We start from the raw sequence: 15,151 nt of genomic DNA on the forward strand, positions 1-15,151 counted from the left end.
GTAAACTGTAGGCTCACTGTTCTAATATATATATAGCTTAACCAGTCATCCTAGAGGACCTAGGTAAACTGTAGGTTATTGTCTTTATTGTGATAGGTACCAGTATTAAGTCTGTATTACAAGGTTACTGAATGAGTAGTTAAGGGTTAATTAAAAATTAACCAGTTACGAATAGAGTTGTAATTCCTTTATTAATTAAGTTCCCCTGGAAGCGTTTCTCAATTATCACACGTGTGGGTGTTGTGTCACGGTTGTGTAATGTAGACACCTAGAGATTAACTAAGTGATCAGTTCTAGGTTGTTATTATTTGTTGTTGTTAATTAACTACTGCGGTAGTACATTTGTCAGCATAGTATTAATACAGATTCCAAAGTGTATTGTGTTTTGTTGTGTTTTCAAGTGAACTAAACGTGCTATATTACATATACTTTATATAAGATCTTATCTCTGATCATACCTAGACGAGCCACGCGGGTATAACTGCCCGTTACAGAGAGATTTAATAGATATACAGTTAGGAGAGATATTTGGATAATCGTGTTTCATTCAGTTACGGGTATTATAGGATCCCCGTGACAGCTACTCTTCCGATTAGCAGCAAGGGATCTTTTATTTGGGCTTCCCACAGGCAGGATAGCACAAACCATGGCCTTTGTTGAACCAGTTATGGATCACTGGTCGGTGCAAGTGGTTTACACCTACCCACTGAGCCTTGCGGAGCACTCACTCAGGGTTTGGTGATGATGATGACTAGTTTAACGTGCCCATATACCACTAGGGTTTCGAACACGCCCATCCCGAGTCCGACCTCCGATAAGATCGGTGGCATGACTCGGGATGGAGGGGGGGTGAAAATGGGCAGAATTTTGAAAATAGCAATTAGTAAAGAAGTTAATAGATTAAATAAATAAATAAAAAAAGGTTACAAGCCAAAAATAAAAAAGAATCGACTGCTCGGCCGAATATTTATATAATTTGGAGCATTTTAGAAGGACAGTCCAAAATTAAATAAGAGAAAGAAGAGAGGATCGGACTATTTAATAATATTTAAAAAAAAGAAGTAATTTCGACATAAAATTTTGAACGCAGATCTAAAAGTTTAAAGTCCGATCGATATGTCCACGCGAGTGGCCTCGTTAAGGCCGTTTGGGTGCACAGCTTAAAGGGACGAGATGGGTTGCATTCCGTCAAGAAAACCCCTAGATTGACAGTCGATAGACGTTGAAGGTGTAGTGCTGTGCTGAAATACAGATCTTGAGAAGCCGGATCCGTCTGAACGAGAGAGAGAGTATCAGACTAGGGTATAGTCCAGTCGTCATGGGTTGGTATAGTGGTGCAGACGGGCCCGACTCTGGAGGATACGAGATGGTATCACTATAAAGCAAGGTAAAGTCTAGAAAAAGAGTAGTAGGGGCCGACCCCGCTTCCTATTTCTTCTTAGAGTGGGGCGGTCAATCTTCCAGTGCTGCTAGGACAGGCTCGGACATGTAGAGACTAAACGCGAACAACCGTGGCGTTCTGCAGAATGGTCGTCATACGAGTCACGAAACAAACAACAAGTCGACAGTCAGACGGAGAAATGACGTGGAGGCAAGGAATCTCGCTAAAAAAGAATCCAACCTGGTGGTGCAGGCTGTCGAAACGAGAAGCGTTCAGCGTTCAATCAGTTCCAATGGCCGCATACATCCCAGTAGAAAACTGTTAGAGGAAAAAAATAAGTCCCTAAGTTTCGCGAAATCATATCTTTGACCGTGTTTGTTGTTGGTTTGTTTTTGTTTTGTCGTTAACGTAGTTGATGTTCGATGTCGTCGTCGTCGTAGTTTGTTGTTCATCACCCATTCCAATCCAAGATGGCGGGAAGTAATCTTCCTTCTTGTACTGTGTTGCTAACCAAGTATTTTTGGCGGGAAAATTACTATAATAGATTGTCTCCCCTCCCGCCAACCAGGCGGCCCACCAACCGAAAGAGCCAGTCGATATTATACTATGTTGGCAGTTTGCCAGCACCGCCATATCGGTCTCGATGTTTCTGGAAAAGTGAACGACATCATTGCCGACAATGTTATTCCTCGTCCAACTCATGTCGTCAGAACAAGCCACGAAAATAGCCCTGGAATACCTGTTTCTGAAGTGCGCCATTGCTCGGAGCAAGTATTCCTTCGGCGCCATCGTATATCCCTTATTTCTAGAGTAGGACAACGCCATATCTCCCCTGCGTACGTGGACACCGATCGTAGTAGTTCCGTTTTTAAACCGAGCACTGCCGAAGAACTCACGAACCAGTCGCATTGTAGCATCCTTGAACCGGAATTCTCTTTTCACTTCCGATTCCACATTTTTGAAATACCGCCATGACTGGTAATATCCGGTGAGGAGATAACTCTGATTGCGGGGGAAAACCTCCAGACACGAATCGTACACGGACGAGCTGTGTTCGCCGAGTTGCGGAAGAATGCCAGGTTTCTTAGAAATTACATGCGAAACTTGGAATACAGTCAATAGATAGTCTGTATTCTGGACGTAAGGTACGTAGCCGGTTTGGCGGGCGATGCCGACGAGAGACGCATACTGAAACATTTTGTTACCGAGGCGCCCCGGACCGACCATTATCATAATTCTGTCGCTTGCATTGGAAGTTCTACTAATGTAGCCTTTTGGATATTCAATTCTCGGAGCACAACCAAGCGAATTCCATAGCTCGTTCAAACGCTGGTCAGATTTCGTTGGCGCCTGATCTCTGCGTTCAACTGCAGATATTTCCGAAGACGCCTTCCCCACTGCACCGCCAGCGATCAAGCCTGAGGAGTTGTGATGAACGCTCTTTGTGTCATTAGGACCTGAACTCCGATTATGACCTACGCTCAAGTTTTTGGAGTTGTTAGAACGTATAATAACTGTCGTTTGACCAACTGCCTCTTGACCTTGACCTCGACCCTGACCGTGAACTTTACTACGCAGTTTAGATTCGTTTCTGATCTGTCCGTCATGCCTTGCAGCAACTCCAACTTCGTCGTTCACGTATACCTCGGAGGACAGACCCATGGATCGAGACAGCAGGAGTTGACACACCGCGAACGCTATAAGGAGCACAAACAGCAGCTTTTTCCAGAGTCTGATACAACGCATCCCACGTGACATCTGTGACCTTGACCCTTAGAAATATGCCTAGACAGCAGACACCGTGAACGTTGAGACACCGCGAACACTATAGGGAACACACACACAGTAGCTTGCTACCGAATCTGACACCGCTCATTCCACGTGACCTTGACCTTGACCCTCAGAACATATGTAGACAACTGGAGGCTTCCAGCACAAATACACAATTCAGGCTCAATTTTGAATCCGGCCACGTGCATTGCAAGTGATATTTGTGACCGTGATCTTGACCGTGGTATTAACGAATTGACCTAGACTGCCCATGACCTCCTCATGTTGCTTCTGATCCCGGGAGCGCGCATTCCACGTGAAGCCTGTGACCTTGACCTCCAGAAACAGACCATGAACTGAGAGTTGCTTTCAAACCGTGATCTCTGTTACATCACAGTGTCTGGAAGGGAATGTCATCGGTGCCGTTTCTACCTTTCAGGATCAACCCTGCAAGTACACGAATGGAAATATACAGATAACACGTAAATATCAGCAATGAAGTTGGTTTAGTTTAACACAACCACTAGAGCACACGACGTATTAATTATCGGCTATTGAATGTCAAACATTTGGTAATTCTGACACGTAGTCATCAGAGGAAACCTGCTACATTTTTCCCAATGCAGAAAGTGATCTTTTATATGCACTTTCTCACAAACAGGAACGCACCTACCACGGCTTTTGACCAGTTGTGGTGCACAGGGTGGAACGAGCAAAATGTTTTTGTTTTTTTTAAATCAGGCGAATGGATCTTCCGAGGTGGTTCGATCCTGCGACGCAAGCACATCAAGCGAGCACTCAACTGACTGAGCTAAATCACGCCACAACTACAACTAAAAAAAAAAGAAAAAAAGAAAGAAAGAAATGTTTTATTTAACGACGCACTCAACACATTTTATTTACGGTTATATGGCGTCAGACATATGGTTAAGGACCACACAGATTTTGAGAGGAAACCCGCTATCGCCACTACATGGGCTTCTCTTCCGATTAGCAGCAAGGGATCTTTTATTTGCGCTTGCCACAGGCAGGACAGCACACACCATGGTCTTTGTTGAACCAGTTATGGATCACTGGTCGGTGCAAGTGGTTTAAACCTACCCATTGAGCCTTGCGGAGCACTCACTCAGGGTTTGGAGTCGGTATCTGGATTAAAAATCTCATGCCTCGACTGGGATCCGAACCCAGTACCTACCAGCCTGTAGACCGATGGCCTACCACGACGCCACCGAGGCCGGTCACCCACAACTAAATACATACGATATAATGATAAAGAAACCTTCATATAAAGTTTGTTTTGTTTAACGACAACACCAGACCACATTGATTTATTAATCATCGGCTATTGGATGTCAAACATTTGACAATTCTATATAATCTTAGAGAGAAAACCCGCTATATTTTTTTCATTAGTAGCAAGACAGACAGGAAAGCACATACCACGGCCTTTGATATACCAGTCGTGGTGCACTGGTTGGAACAAGAAATAGCCCACCGACAGGTATCGATCCTAGACCGACCTCATATCACGCGAGCGCTTTACCACTGGGCTACGAAACCTACATATAAACATTTAAAGGCATATTGTTACAGACCACTGACCTATTTAATGGTCTAACAGAGTATTACCTGAACAAAAATAATTTGATTTGTCCCTAAATGTACTTTATTCAACGATCTTCATAACTACCATACTCCATTTATTAATGTAATTTTGTAAAAAGTAATTGAATTATGGCAATGGTCCATAATTCAAAAACTAAAATTGCTGAGAGGGATGACATGGATTTCACTCCATCATGGTTCAGTTAAGGTGATGAGATAGCTAGATTTGTTTTCCAACAATTAATGTAATTTTTATTTATTATCCATTTTTAGAGAAATAAGGTCCTTAAATCTTTAAATCCTTAAATCTATGTCTTTAACCAATTAGCAGCATATAATGTTTATTATAAATCTGTTGTTTATGTTAGTAAATATTGTCAGTTTCATAGGATCATTTTATTGAATAAGTTTTATAACTGTTTCTCACTTTTGTGAAGTGATCTATGTATACAAGTCACAGAGCGTACAGAAATCGCGTACGTACGCATAGATAAATTCACGAAAACAAATGACAAAAAGTAATTCTCATTGTTACAAAAACACAACACATTAAAGGCGCATACCCTAGTTTCAACTCGTAAAATTGGACACTTAGTTTAGTTAACCTACAAACCTGCAACAAATTTGGATAAAGTTACAACACAGTGAAAGAAGAGTTTGTGACGTTAAAACCGCGAAATATCTTTACAAAATAGACCAGAACTCGAATCAATAACCTCTATTTCTCAGACGCACGTACGTTTTTAAAAATAATTTTAAAAAATGCATTTTGTGGTATTAAAAACAACAGGATGACCAGAAACACTTCGGTTCTAGGGAAATGGATATTCTAAATAATGTTTGATTCAAGTGATCATAAACGGCTCCAATAGTAAAAAATATGCTGTAGTGTTTAAAAACTAGGGTATGTCCCTTTAATTTTAGCAGACACAATTGATATCATTTTCTACATTTCATCAAAGGATGACATTTGGGTGTATTTTTTTTTAATGAAAAGTCATCTAATCTGGCTGGACTGGTGCTTTTAGAGTCTAGACTCATAACCTTAATAGATTCTGAGACTCTAACGCCATGGCAACGCGTGCAACTTCATTAGAGTCTAGACTAATGTTTTATAAGCTCAGGGGCCAGTTTTACAATACATCGTAAGTTTACGTCTGCGACTAACAAGTTATACCTGGGAATACGTTGAGTTTTAAGGACTCAATGGGTAGGTTTAATTAAGACCACTACACCCTCTTCTCTCTCTCTGTCTCTGTCTCTGTCTGTCTCTCTGTCTGTCTCCCTCTCTCTCACTAACCATTAACAATTAAGCCACTTCTCTCTCTCTCTGTCTGTCTCCCTCTCTCTCTCTCTCTCTCTCTCTCTCTCTCTCTCTCTCTCTCTCTCTCTCTCTCTCTCTCTCTCTCACTAACCATTAACAACTAACCCACTGTCCTGGACAGACAGGCCAGATAGCTGAGTGTGTGTGTGTGTGTGTGTGTGTGCCTAGGAAAGCGTACTTAAACCTTAATTGGATATAAGCACCCAAATAAGTTGAAAGGAAATGAAAGAACCTTGGTCACATGACACATCTAAAGTGTCTGATTGGTTACAAGTGGGGACAAGCTGCAACGTTTGTCCAAACGATGAAGCATGCAGCTAAATCTTGCAACATTTCTGTTATTAATCATCGGCTATTGGATGTCAAACATTTGGTAATTTTGACATAGTCTTTTTTTTTCCATTAGTAGCAAGTGATCACCACAGACAGTATAACACATAACACGGCTTTTGATATACCAGTCGTGGTGCACTAGCTGGTACGAGAAATAGCCTAATGGGCCCACCGACGCGCTTCGATCCCAAACCGACTGCGCATCAAGCCAGCGCTGTACCACTGGGCTACGTGCCGCCCCCTAAAAAATGTGTTGAGTGCGTCGTTAAATAAAACATTCCTTCCTTAAGTTCCTTCAAATTCAATAGCACCATCTGCCCCCCCCCCCCCCCCCCCCGCCTTCGCCTGCTACCGACCACGGTCGGGCTGCTGGTGCTCCCTTGCACCTGCCAGTGCAGGCGGTCCCTCCTCTCCCCCTCCCCCACCTTTCCTGTCCTGGACGGAGGAGCCAGCCGAGGCCGGCTCTTGTGCCCAGGAGAGGCGTGCGCTACAACAGCTTGCTCTGAATGTGCACGTAAAGCCCTATGACCTGACCTGATCTTAACTTTCTCGGAACTGAACTGGCAATCGAGAAATATGCAGCCAAATAATAGGTCGCCTGAGATGGTTCCAAGGGGGGAACCAGCGGACCCGCCCTCCCCCAAATATATTTAAGTGCCTCTTTTTTCTCTGGATTGCCATTTTCACGAGTTGGTCTTTGTGCCCTTTTCCCCCTTATTCACCCCTCTAGTATTATTTCTAGATCCGCTCCTGGTATACGCCACTAGGCGTTGAGACCCAATAAAAATAGAAGTAGGTTAAATACCTGGCAGGGGGCGGAACGTAGCTCAGTGTTAAAGCGCTCGCATGAAGCGTGGTCGCTCTGGGAATGATCCACTCGGTGGGCTTTTTGGGGTTATTTCTCGTTCCAACCACTGCACCACGACTGGTATATCAAAGGCCGTAGTATATGCCATCCTGTCTGTGTGATGGTGCAAATAAAAGATTCCTTGCTACTATTGGAAAAATATGTAGCGGGTTTCCTCTCTTAGACTATATGTCAAAATGACCAAATGTTTGACATCCAATAGCCGATGATTAATAAATCAATATACTCTAGTGGTGTCGTTAAACAATTATTTATTTTTACTTTAAACTTTAAATACGTGGCAATATAATGGCTGGCTGACTGGCTAATTTGAACATGCTCATATACCACGAAGATTTCGAGCATGTCTATCTAGAGTCCTGTCTGGATAGCCAGGGGCTTCACTCGGGACAGATAATTTACCGGGCAATTTTGACATTAATGATCTAAATGAAAAGTGGGACAATTATAGATTTTTTTAAAGCGCATTCCAAAAATAATAAAATAATACAGAACTCAATAATATATATATATATATATTTTTTTTTTTTGTCGCACAAAAGATAGGGCTATCTAAAATTAAAATGTATATTTTATTTTAAAATTTACCATTTAAAGGGACATTCCTAAGTTTGCTGCATTGTAAGATGTTTCCGACAAATAAACTTACATATTAAATATATTTTCTTGTTTAGAATATCAGTGTCTATATATTCAATGTGTTTCTGATCGTTTTAATATGTGTAAGAAGCCCAAACTGGATTTTGTCTTAAACAAATATGTTAAGAAATAAAATGAAATTTAACCTAGTACAAACATTAGAACGACCAGAAACACGTTAAATACACAGCCACTACTATTTTATGCAGAAAAATATATTTGATATGTAATTACAATCGTTAAAAAGTCTCTGTTAGTCGATAACATCTTATAAATTGCAGCAAACTCAGGAATGTCCCTTTAAAGACCCAAAAAAGAGAAAAGGGGGAGATTGTATAGGAAAGGGTTTGGCCCACGCCCAGGAAGTTCTGTTATTTGTTGGAGGAAAAAAAGAGAGGGGCATCAATCGTATCGGGAACATTGGCGTGACCGGCAGCCCCGGGGAAAGAGGGGTGGGGGTTGGGGGGGGGGGGGGGGGGAGGCAAGGAAATCCCCGGACAGACCTAACTCCTTACGGCCGAAACCGCCTACGCCTAAGCGCCTATCAATATTATGCCCACAATCGGTCTATAGGAAGGGAGACAACTTTTCGTTTACTAAGCTAATCCGATAGGCGCGGTTATTCCTCATTTAGACTGACTAGCAATTTACACAATAATATATATATATATATATAAACCGGTCTCAGCGGTGTCGTGGTCAAAGCCATCGAACATAAGGCCGGTAGGTACAGGGTTCGCAGCCTGGTACCAGCTCCCACCCAGAGCGAGTTTTAACGACTGGATGGGCAAGTGTGAGACCACTTCACCCTCTTCTCCGCCATTAACCACCAACAACTAACCCACTGCCCTGGACAGACAACCCAGATAGTTGAGGTGTGTGCCCAGGACAGCGTGAAATGAAAATAATATATAAAAGAAACTAATAATAAGTAATAACCTTTTTTTTTTTTTTTTAAACAGTCAGGAAGGAAGGACATGTTTTATTTAACGACGCACTCAACACATTTTATTTACGGTTATATGGCGTCGGACATATGGTTAAGGACCACACAGATATTGAGGGAGGAAACCCGCTGTCGCCACTTCATGGACTACTCTTTTCGATTAGCAGCAAGATATATTTTATATGCACCATTCCAAAGGCAGGATAGCACACACCACGGCCTTTGATATACCAATCGTGGTGCACTGGCTGGAACGAGAAATAACTCAATGGGACCACCGACGGGGATCGATCCCAAACCGACCGCGCATCAAGCGTCTCGTTACCTTCAAACAGTCAGATGAGATACAGAGGTTTTACATTAGCGATATGTTTCTACGAAAATGCCAATACTCTGACCGTAACAGAGCAAGGCACTCTGAGAGAAAAAAAAACAAAAAAACCCCAAAACACACACTCTCACTCTCACATTCACTCACTCTCACTCACTCACTCTCTCTCTCTCTCTCTCTCTCTCTCTCTCTCTCTCTCTCCCCCTCACTCTCCCTCACACACACACACTCTCTCTCTCTCTCTGTCTCCCTCTCTCCCCCTTCTCTCTCTCTGTCTGTCTCCCTCTCTCTCTTCTGTCTCGCCTCCCCCTCCCCTCCCCCCTCCCCCCTCTCTCTCTCTCTCCTCTCTCTCTCTCTCTCTCTCTCTCTCTCTCTCTCTCTCTCTCTCTTCCTCTCTCTATGATAGTCAAAGATTCCCGCTCTAATACAACAACAAGCCTATGCTAGATATTAAAACTTATTTTAAAACATATTACTGAGCTTTAGACCCATACCAACTAAAACAACATGTTTTACTAAAACGTTTTATGTAAATTAAAAAGTTTCTCAGCAAATTACCATCTGATTATATAGATTAATCTCATTTTTAATACAGCGGTGAAGATAAAATGCTCAAACAGCCTTAGCTGCCGTGCTATAATAAATAATGTTAAAACATATAAACCATACCAAATAAAAAAATTAACAAAATTAACAAAATATTTCTGTGTAATAAAAAAGTTTCTTAACAAATTGACATCACAGTTTTAATACAGGTGTGAAGACAAAATGCTAACAACAGCCTTAGCTGTATTGTTATCGAAGTAATCGATAATGCAGTACATAGACTAAACGTAGAACCGTGTGTGCTTTGCGTTGGCTGTTCCACCAGTTGCCTTCACACCTGCATTAGATTTAACATATACAGTTTGATGACTATTTTATTTACAATGAATTTTTTTTCTTCAAAATATTGTAATGAGTTGGTGTGGATTAAAATTTAATAATATGTTTTATAAAAATTTTAAAGGGACACACCAACCAGTGAAAATTAACACTAAGTTTATTTAATCTACAAACCTGTAACACATTTGGATAAAGTTACAGTTGAGTGAAAGATGAGTCTGTGACTTTGAAATGGTGAAATACATTCTATAACTAGACCAAAACTAGACTCCATAACTGTTACTTCTCAGACGCACGTGCGTTTTTAAAAATATGAAGAAAAAACCCCAGTTTGTGATATTAAAAACACCAAGATGACCAAAAACACTTCGAATGTACGGAAATGGATAATCTAAACAATAAAATCTACGTAAAGTATGATTTCCGTTATCCAAAAACGGCTCTAATAGTAAAAAATATGCCTTAGTGTTTAAAAACTAGGGTATGTCCCTTTAACATTGTTCATTATAGAGATATATGCAAATTCATCGGTTTCCTGTTCATGCAAACGGACTCTAATTGTTCAACTATTTACCGGCCTCGGTGGCGTCGTGGTTAGGCCATCGGTCTACAGGTTGGTAGGTACTGGGTTCGAATCCCAGTCGATGCATGGTATTTTTAATCCAGATACCGACTCCAAACCCTGAGTGAGTGCTCCGCAAGGCTCAATGGGTGGGTGTAAACCACTTGCACCGACCAATGATCCATAACTGATTCAACAAAGGCCATGGTTTGTGCTATCCTGCCTGTGGGAAGTGCAAATAAAAGATCCCTTGCTGCCTGTAGTAAAAGAGTAGCCTATGTGGCGACAGCGGGTTTCCTCTCAAAATATGTGTAGTCCTTAACCATATGTCTATGCCATATAACCGTAAATAAAATGTGTTGAGTGCGTCGTTAAATAAAACATTTCTTTCTTTTTTCTTTCTCACTGGGATAAAGTTACAGTAGACTGAAAGAAGAGTCTGTGACGTCACAACAGGAGGGGCTGGACGTAGCCCAGTGGTAAAGCATTCACTTGATGCGCGGTCGGTCGGGGACCAATCCCCGTCGGTGGACCCAATGGGCTATTTCTCGCTCCAGCCAGTGAACCACGACTGATATATTAAAGGCCGTGGCATGTGCTATCCTGTCTGTGGGATGGTGCATATAAAAGATCCCTTGCTGCTAACAGAAAAGAGTTGCCCATGAAGTGGCGACAGCGGGTTTCCTCTCTCAATATCTGTGTGGTCCTTAATAATATGTCCGACGCCATATAACCGTAATTAAAATGTGTTGAGTGCGTCGTTAAATAAAACATTTCCTTCCTTAAAACAGGAAATATCCTTAAAAATAGACTAGAACTTGAATCAATAAATCGCTACTTCTCAGACGCACGTGCGTCTTAAAAAATATGAAAAATGCTATTTTTGGTACTACAAACACCAGGATGACCAGAAACACTTCAGTTTTACGGAAATGGATTATCTAAAGAATAAAACATAAGTAATGTTTGATTTCAGTGATCGTAAACGGCTCTAATAGTGAACAATAAATATGCTGTAGTGTTTAAAAACTAGGCTCTGTCCCTTTAATCAACAGTTAAATTCTGAATTTTCGAGCACTTTTGAAAACTTCGGGGGTGCTGGGGCGGATCCAGCTTTTCTGATGAGGGGGGGTCCAAGACAAAAAGGGCACCATAACATTATGAAAAGGCACTATTGAAAAATTACACACGGTTCACATGGACCATAATATAATAGTGCTACAACAGGGACGCTGGCAGACGTATTCTACAGTGTTCTATACATTGACAGAATAAATAAATTTGTAAAAAACCTAAAAATCCTAAATAAAAGGGGCACTTCTCAAATTTGAGGGGGGGGGGGGGGTCCGGACACCTTGGACCCCCCTCTAGATCCGTCCCAGGGGTGAATGAGAAACATAGAACCCCTACCTTGAATCCGCGCCTGACAATTAACGATACCCACTGACAGCGAACACGCACACGTTACTAAATTACTGAACCAATAATCATGTTCGTATATTCTATTTTTAGCAAACCGGAATTACAAGATTGAGAAGCGATATTGAAGGTTTTAAAAAATAAACCTCTATTGCCCGTGAGAATCTATTTGGTTCCAGGCAACCTGTGAATCTGTGTGTCTCTGGGTGTGCATTTCCATAACCAAGAGTAATCAATGCGTTATGACATAACGTGTTAACTTTACGCCGACCCGTGACCCTGTGACATAGACACCGCGCCCAGCGACGTCGATTGGTAAATAACATTATATAGTCAATATGGGTCATCATTCACGGGTATATGCAGGGACGTTTGCAAGGTGAGGGTGTGGGTGTGGGTGAATGCTGGCGTAGGAAGCCGGGGGGGGGGGGGGGGGGGGGGGGGGGTGAAGAGGGCATATGGCCCCCCCCCCCCAACATACACACACACTTTATAGCAGCAGCGATGGTTTTTATATATTTTTGGCACCTTCCTACGCCCGTAGTGGATCATACAGGGCTGCTTACCCTGTGTAAATTTTTACTGTGAAATAGTTGATATTTTCCTGTATTTTGCCCCAAAATTCTGTATTCCTGTCAAAGCTGAAGTGATGCTATCACCTAATTTCCCATTACTGGGATTTATTGACAAGATTCTCTCAAAACCACAGAGGAGGGAATAAAAAAACTTAAAATTACAAAACTTATTAATTATTTATTGATATACCTACACGTGAATTATTTAAACCATATGTTTTTGTAACTGTTTCATGCATTCATTCTAACATCAAATGTATCTATTTTTATTCAGTAAAAATAGTAATATGAACCTTCTGAGTACTAAGTTCATAATTAAAAAAAAGTATAGAATTAATTTAACTCGATTATAAACAGAACCTTTTTTGTACTATTTATACCATCTGATATTTTAGATATTAATAATATTTTTTTTTTATCAATAAAGATTATTATACACATTCTTTTCTCACCAAAAACCCACAAAAAACAAACAAAAACAAACAAACAATACTAAATAAAAAATAAAAAAGGAAATTGTTCTTGGCACTTTAATTTAAATGCAGTTCGCATTTAAGGTCAAGGTTAATGATTAACATTTATGTTTTACATGCATCACGTGACTTCAGTAAAGTAAATAATGTTGCTACTTAGCTTTGTTCAATATGATGCAAAACATAAAAGTTATGCGGATTCTTTGTACTACGAAAATGATTAAAGCTTGAGGTATTTCCATTAGTCACCTAATATCGTATATATCGTTTATCAAGGGAAATTAAAATTTATCTAAATATATATATATATATATGTCCAGGACAGCGTGCTTGAACCGTAACTAGATATAAGCTCGAAAATAAGTTGAAATGACTAAATGAACAAAAAAAAAGTTTTGTTTTGATTAACGACACCACTAAATCACATTGAATATTAATCATCGGCTACTGGATGTCAAACATTTCGTAATTTTGACATATAGTCTTAAGAGAGGAAACCCGCTACATTTTTCCATTAGTAGCAAGGGATCTTTTATATGCATCATCCCACAGACAGGATAACGCATACCACTGCCTTTGATATTCCAGGCGTGGTGCACTGGCTGGAACGAGAAATAACCCAATGGGCCCACTGACGGGGATCGATCCCAATCCGACCGCGCATCAAGCGAGTACTTTACCACTGGGCTACGTCCCCCCCCCCCCCCCCCCCCCCCCCCCATGACTGAATGAATGTCTACAACATGCTTCTGTAAAATACACAACACTTCGGTGAATTAATTATTTGATATACTTAATAAATTTTGCTTCGTCTGACGAAATATACGGGCTTTCATTAAAGCCGCACACCCTAGTTCCATCCAGCGAAAATAAATTATAATTTGGTTAATCTACAAACCTGTAACACACTTAGATCACGTTTTTATCAAATGGAGTGAAAAGGCAGGCTTTATATCGATAAATACCATGGGAATCCCCATGTCCCAATTGCTTGAAATAATTTTGAAAGTTTGTATTCTGATGTCACCGTTAGATGTCGCTCGAAGCACAACAATGCTTACGTCACGACAAATTTCACAGAGTGCGCACAGACTTGGGGTGCGTTCTTTTCACCTCTCCTGGACATGTTCCAACTGTTCTGTCCTGGTTGTATCCCCTCTCCAGATATCGTAAGACTAAGCAAAATTATTGGTTTTAAGGGTTTGTAACGTTTTGTATTGAGACACTTACTTGTCTGAACTTTATTGTTGCTGAAAATAAGAAAAATGCATTTTGTGGTATTACAAAACCCAGGATTACCAAAAAACATTTCAGGTGAATGGAAATGTATATTCTAAATAATAAACGGTAAGTAAAGTGCAATTTTATTTGTGAAAAAAATGGGTTTAATAGCCAAAAACAGCGCCGTAATGGTCAACAACTAGCCGTAACTAGGGTGTGTCCCTTTAATGGCAGAAAATACATAAAATGGTTGACTTACCCACAAACGCACCGACTTGTAGTGGATTTATCCACCACTCCGCCTAACCGTCCCCAGACTAACAAGAGTCCGATATAGTTCAAACATGCTCCTAATACCACTACGGTTTCGAGCATGTCTGTCCCGGACCCCGTCTCTTGATGGCCAGAAGCGTGATCCGGAACAGACCCAGGCTAACAACATGATCCGTGCCAGCGATATACATATAGAAAGTATTTGTTCAAAACTACCGGAGCATGTTGCCAGCAGTCTACTTTAAGTAGTACAGTCAATGAACATAATACATTCCTGCCCCGGAATTAGTCACTGGCGAAGTCAGAGGCTAAATCCGAGGTGGGCGCGCCTGAACCTCTGTGGATATGGACACGTTAATAAAGTTCCCATCCCATCCCATTCCTAAAGGTCCAAAACAAGAGAGAGAGAGAGAGAGAGAGAGAGAGAGACTGAGAGAGAGAGAGAGAGAGAGAGAGAGAGAGAGAGGGGGGAGAGAGAGAGGGGAGAGAGAGAGGAGAGAGAGGGGGAGAGGGGGAGTAGAGACGGAGGGGGAGTAGAGGAGAGAC

General features: G+C 41.2%; 1 protein-coding gene across 3 annotated transcripts in view; it reads right to left on the minus strand.

Annotated features, from left to right (window-relative positions):
- Positions 1 to 1,589: 1,589 nt before the first annotated feature.
- LOC121373567 (galactoside alpha-(1,2)-fucosyltransferase 2-like) overlaps positions 1,590 to 15,151 on the minus strand; it is a 29,289-nt gene continuing 15,727 nt past the window's right edge. The window contains exons 1-2 of one of the 3 annotated variants that reach the window (XM_041500248.1): positions 14,592 to 14,817; positions 1,590 to 3,598 (exon numbers count right to left, since the gene is read on the minus strand). In XM_041500248.1, the coding sequence (XP_041356182.1) occupies positions 1,739 to 3,139 (1,401 nt within the window). In that variant the 5' untranslated portion in view covers positions 3,140 to 3,598; positions 14,592 to 14,817 and the 3' untranslated portion in view covers positions 1,590 to 1,738. Of the gene's footprint in view, positions 3,599 to 14,341; positions 14,354 to 14,591; positions 14,818 to 15,151 lie in introns of those variants that run through there. The other 2 variants (XM_041500251.1, XM_041500250.1) reach the window with 2 other exon arrangements.

The sequence above is a fragment of the Gigantopelta aegis genome, chromosome 5 (genome assembly GCF_016097555.1).
Source record: "Gigantopelta aegis isolate Gae_Host chromosome 5, Gae_host_genome, whole genome shotgun sequence".
Taxonomy (NCBI): domain Eukaryota; kingdom Metazoa; phylum Mollusca; class Gastropoda; order Neomphalida; family Peltospiridae; genus Gigantopelta; species Gigantopelta aegis.